General features: G+C 57.6%; 1 protein-coding gene across 1 annotated transcript; it reads right to left on the bottom strand.

The window, feature by feature from the left end:
• Window positions 1-2,267: 2,267 nt before the first annotated feature.
• KCNA5 (potassium voltage-gated channel subfamily A member 5) lies at window positions 2,268-4,559 on the bottom strand. Its single transcript, XM_022577067.2, has one exon. The coding sequence runs from the start codon at window positions 4,416-4,418 to the stop codon at window positions 2,625-2,627; it is 1,794 nt and encodes a 597-aa protein (XP_022432775.2). The 5' UTR covers window positions 4,419-4,559; the 3' UTR covers window positions 2,268-2,624.
• Between the last annotated feature and the right edge of the window lie 1,311 nt (window positions 4,560-5,870).

Below are 5,870 nucleotides of genomic sequence, written 5' to 3'. Positions count from 1 at the left end.
TCGTCCTCCTTTCCTGCCAATCATGTGAACAGAGAAACCACTGGGAAGGCTGGAGTGAAACAGCGGGCCATTTCTAGAATCATAGCAGCAGGTGAACTGAGAAGGCAGAGAGATTGAAATACCTGCACTGCCTTCGGGCGCCCTCCCAGCGCCCCAGGACAGATACCACCGGCCTCCAGGATGGGAAGCTGCAGCAGGGGACTGGAGTCCCTCTGGAACCACCTTGATCCCCTTTGTAAACCTGCAGGGCAGCGCCCCCTCCTCCCCCGCAAAACAGAGAGACTAACGATCTCATCCCTGAGGCTTTGTATAAGCTGGTACCCATTACTGGACATTCTAAAGAGGCAGTCAGTCTATTTGAACCAACACCTGTCAGGCACCTGGACACATCTAAGACCTGGGCAGGCGCAGTTCTCTCTTTGCTGCTCGAGCCTAAAGGAAATGACCTTCAGGGCAAAGGTGGCACCTTCTCTTTTATCTTCAAGGGAGGGTGGAGCCCAAGTCGTGCCCACCCCCAGTCCCAGCCAGCAGGGGTGTGTTAAACCACAAGCGCTCGCTTCACAGCCTTAGAGGGCTTGGCAGTGAGGCGGTGTGGCGGAGAGCTTTGGCAAGATGCCCCGCTTTTAGGCCGATTGTAAATTATAAACAAACAACTTGTCTCTGCCCTCCTTCCTTTACTTCCGGTGTGTAATGAAAAACAACAGAGCCCCGCAGGCACAATCCTTCTCTTTCCTCAGATGTGCTGTTCACAGCTCCCCGCTGGAAATGATTCTGGGCAGTCACCGATGCTGGCTTTTATTCCTGCGAGGGCATCTCACTGAAATCCACAATCCCCAGACATCAATTTCCTAGATCCTCTCTCCGCCCCCCCCGCCGCTCCCCCCCCCACACACCTGGATGTACCCCAGAACTAGGCATCAAGCTCACTGTTGTCGTGGGAGCCATGTGGCTGTGGACCACCAGCCCAACCTGGTGAGAATGCCAAACCACCAGTCTCTGGATTATTCAACAGAAAAAGCAACAGCAGGAATCGGGAGCCCATCGCGGATAGCTAAGCCCCCAGAGAGACACTGCAGCCAGTGTTACACCTACTGTGATGTTTTGCCAGAATCATCCAGTGACAAGGGAACAAAGGGACTTGTTTTGAGTTTAGGGATTACTCGGGGCAAGATTACAATCTGTAGAAAGCAGCCTTTAATGTGGACAAGCAAATCCTTCCATCCTCGGGCCACCTCCGCCATCACAAAGGCGAAGCATCGGTCTCGGCTGCACCACAGTTTAGGGGGTGGGTGGGATAAGGTGCTGCCGCCTCTCTCTGTGATTTTCACACCAGGGCTGCCCTTTTGCCGACAGGTTTCCTATCTGGGAGAACCAGGCTTGTTCCTCAGAGCTGCTGAGAACAAAGTTAAGAAGGGCTTAAAGCCTGCAGACCAAGGCTGGGAAACCCAGCCCCAGGAGACCACAGCGGGACTGCGGGGGTTGGGGGGTGGAGGGAGGGAGGAGGGTCTGGTCATCCTTTGCCTTTCTGCTCCATCCACACTCCATGCTGATGGCTGGATCTAAGGCCACCCAGGCATGCCTGTGTCCTGACAACCTGAGACAAACAGAATTCACCCCTCTATCTCCAAGGTACGGGGCAGTGGAGGGCGGGGGGGGGGCGGTGCTCAGCAAAGAGTTGTTGATGACCAAATCGTGAGCTTTCCAAGTTTTCTGCCCCAGTCAAGGCGGGGTTTGCTCTGACTCCAGAACCAGAAACAGCAAGGGACAGACTTTTTTTTTTTTTTAATTTCCAAAGATACATCAGCTGTAGAAAAACTAACACTTGCCTCAACTAAGTAACATTTTATTTCCTGGGATGAAAATCAAGAGAATGAATTATCAGAAGTCTTCCTCCAACATCATTAAAATGCTTTTTGAAGAAAGTTGCAAGCATTGTTTAAGGCGCACAGGAAAAGTTAGACTTGCCTTTCTTCCAGAGCATTCCCTGCCCTAGACGCAAAGCACCGACACTACATCTCAAGAAAGAGAGAGGCTTGCAGACACAGGAGCCAGAAAAACCGGACCAGGGTCTCTGGCTCTAATATAAGTATCACAGGAGAACATCACAATAACCTTCTCTTCCATAAATACAACATATGTCTTGAAAATATATCCAAAATATCTCCATCTGAACCACTGTCCAAAACTCCACTCGCCAGCCATAAAAATAATATTTTCCCCTATACACAAATATAATCGTATGTAAAGCAAATTTGGAACGCAGGGATATTTGTTGGGGGGGGTTACAAAATCTCTGGGGACCTGGGCTATTTACAGTCATTTTTGTTTGGGTTATCCCGCTGCTGGGTATAGGATACTGGCGACAAATACATCCATCTCACAGTGCTCACCATTTCAACAGCTCCTGCGTCACGGAATGTGGTACTTTTTAAAAATAGGCGACCCTTGGTGTCATGGAAAGAAGGGGGAAAATGAGGGGATCAAGGTGGCGGTGGGGAGGCAGAAGGGGGACAGACGTAGGTTACGGTGTGGGCTTGAAACACTCTGCGGCATAAAGCAGATCCCCAGGGTCAGGAGGCCTCCGCTGTCCCCGGACCACGGCCAGCTGTCTGCCTGGGCCTCCCTTACAGATCCGTTTCCCGGCTGGTGTCCAGGCAGAGGGCGTACAGGGATCTCCGCAAATCCACATTGCTCTTGGTCTTGAGGTTACACTTCTCCAGGGGGCAGCTGCCCCTTCGAGATCCATCCGCATTCTCCAGGGGCCCCGCAGCCTTGCAGAGGGACGCCTTGCTCCAGCTGGCCTTCCGCTGGCCCCCGCCGGCCGGTCCTGCCCCCGTGCTCTGGCTGCTCTTCTCTTCCTTAAGGGCTGCCTGCTCGTCGTGGTCCGTCTCCCGGTGGTAGAAGTAGTTGAAGTTGGAGACGATGACGGGCACGGGCAGGGCGATGGTGAGGACCCCGGCGATGGCACACAGCGAGCCCACGATCTTGCCCCCCACGGTGACAGGCCTCATGTCTCCGTAGCCCACCGTGGTCATGGTGACGACTGCCCACCAGAAGGCATCCGGGATGCTGGAGAAGTGGGTCTCCTGGTTGTCGGCCTCTGCGAAGTAGACGGCGCTGGAGAAGAGGATGACTCCGATGAATAGGAAGAAGATGAGCAGACCCAGCTCCCGCATGGACGCCTGCAGGGTCTTGCCCAGGATCTGCAGCCCCTTGGAGTGGCGGGACAGCTTGAAGATGCGGAACACCCGGACCAGGCGGATCACTCTGAGGATGGCCAGGGACATGGCCTGCTGCCCGTTCTGGCCGCCGCCTCCCCCCGGCTGCTGCTGCACCAGCTCGGTGCCCAGGGTGATGAAGTAGGGGAAGATGGCCACCACGTCAATGATGTTCATGATGTTTCGCGAGAACTCGGCCTTGCTGGGGCAGGCGAAGAAGCGCACCAGCAGCTCGAAGGTGAACCAGATGACACACGTGGTCTCCACGATGAAGAAGGGGTCAGCCAGGGTCCTGGGCAGGAGAGGTTGCGCCGTCGGGCCAGAGGGAGGCGCTGCCTCCCCGCTGCCATTGGCCCCCCTGTGGGGCTCAGGGGGCTGGTGGGGCACCGGGGGATGGCGCAGCAGCTCCCGTTCATCCCTGAACTCAGGCAGGGTCTCCAAGCAGAAGGTGATGATGGAGATGAGGATGACCAGGACCGAGACGATGGCGATGCCCCGTGCGGAACCCGAGCTCTCGGGGTACTCGAAAATCAGCCACACTTGGCGCTGGAACTCGTTGCGGGGCAGGGGCTTCTCCTCCTCCTTGATGAAGCCCTCGTCCTCTCGGAAGCGCTCCATGGCCTCGTCCCCCAACTGGTAGAAGCGGATCTCATCTGTGAACACGTCCAGGGAGACGTTGACCGGCCTCCGCAGCCGGCCCCCCGACTGGTAGTAGTAGAGGATGCCGTCGAAGCTGGGCCGGTTGCGGTCGAAGAAGTACTCGTTCCTCAGGGGGTCAAAGTAGCGCAGGCGCTTGGCGGGGTCCCCCAGGAGCGTGTCGGGGAACTGCGCCAGGGTGCGCAGCTGCGTCTCGAAGCGCAGCCCGGAGATGTTGATGAGGATGCGCTGGTGATGGAGGGACCCCGAGCCCAGCACCTGGTCCTCCGCCACGCCCAGAGCGGGGTCGCCTTCTCCCTCCTCGTCCTCCGGAGGCAGCCGTCTAGCTCGGGGCAGCTCCTGGGGCACCGGTGACACCGGCCGGCCTCCCGGGTCCGCGCCCCTCTCGGCGCCGCCGCGATCCCTTGGCGCTGGCTCCTTGAGTCCATCGCTGAGCGCAGCCGTCGGGGAGCAGCGGAGCTCTCCCCCTGTGGCCCGGACCTCCTCTCCTCCCCTGACGGTCATGGCACCGCCGTTCTCCGGGGGCACCAGAGCGATCTCCATGGCCCGGGGGCGGGGGGCATGCTGCGCCCCTGCGGACCGGCTCCGGCGCCCCCTCTCACCCTGCTGGGCGCCCCGCGCCGGGCTCCTCTCCCACCAGCGGCCGGCCCAGCTGTAGGACGGGCTGGGGGGCTGGCGCGTTCTCCTCGTTCGGTCCTGACGTCAGGAAGCCGCTGCCCTGCTCTCTGCCTCTCTCGACTCTGGCAGCCCGTTACCAAGCAGCCAAAAGCCACCTTCCAGCAGATGCAACCTCCGGCCGCCAGGCTTGGCCTCCACCCCGCGCAGTTCCCCGCCTCCTGCCCTCCCCTCCTCCCCGCGCCTCCCCTCGGGGCCCGGAGGCCGCGGGTGTCTCCCCGGAGGGCGCAGCTGGGGCCCCCGGCAAGGGAGGGAGGGGCTGAGCTGGGCGCAGCCTGGGAGGAAGCCTGGGAAGGGAGGGAGGGAGGGAGGGGGAAGGGAGGGAGTGGAGAGGATGGGGGGACAGGTTGTACCAAGAGCGCGCTGAAACTCCCAGGGCAACCAGATGAGAAAAGCTCTGGATTTCAGTTCACCTGGGAACCCGCTGAACGCCGAGTGGGCTCTAGGGGAAATGAATTGTCTTGGATTGGAGGGATGAGACTTCGAGATGAGTCGGAGTATGAGAGAAGACAGTCCTTTTTACATTTCTCCTTTGGAGAAATGAGGGTTCTCTCTTCTTTAGGAAGAATTACAAACAGGAGGGGGCGGGGCAGAGCTATGGGCCTTGAAAAAAATATATGTGTATGTGTATATCTCCAGGCCAATGGAGAAGCATCTCTCTTCCCATCTCCCTACATACATTTTCGTCAAAAGGTAACTGGCTGAAAATTTACAGCATCTCCCTGCCCTTAGCCTTGGGAAAGCCCTGACTCCCAGCACAGACAGCGGTGGTCAGCGGGGCAGCCCCAGGCAGGCAGCTGAGTCTGGTGATTCGCTGTCTGCCTTCATATTCCTGCAACACACAACCTCTCTGCTCTCTCCACATAGCTCATTTGTAGAAACCATAGACAGGGAAGGGGTGGAGGGAGAAAGAGATCCTGGTGAGAGCCGTTTAGCCTGGTGAAGCTGGGAGCTGGGGGCCGCAGGGAGGTTTGGGTAGGGAAGAGGGTGGCGCTGCTTAAGGAGAGGGTGCCCGGGAGCTTGTGGAGTCCCCAGGACTGGAGAATTCTCAGGAGTAGAATAAAAACCAATACTCACTTTGCCCTTCTGCTGTGCCAGGCCTATTCTCAGCACTTCACAAATCTTAACATTATTATCCTCATTTTTACAGATGAGGAAAATGAGATTGACTGACTTGCTCGAGGTCACGCAGGTAGAAAGTGGCGAAGCTGGGATTTAAACCCACATAAGCAGAGTGTGGACCCATGTTCCCTCCACCCCGGTCCTCTGTAGAAATCTGTGACCCCCTTTCTGATACAAGGATACGGATGCTCCCTGCCC

This window comes from Delphinapterus leucas, chromosome 11, assembly GCF_059928025.1.
Source record: "Delphinapterus leucas isolate spDelLeu-1000000601 "Yukka" chromosome 11, BTC_Dleu_Yukka2, whole genome shotgun sequence".
Taxonomy (NCBI): domain Eukaryota; kingdom Metazoa; phylum Chordata; class Mammalia; order Artiodactyla; family Monodontidae; genus Delphinapterus; species Delphinapterus leucas.
Note: the sequence above shows the minus strand (reverse complement) of the source record. Positions and strands in the feature narration are given on the sequence as shown.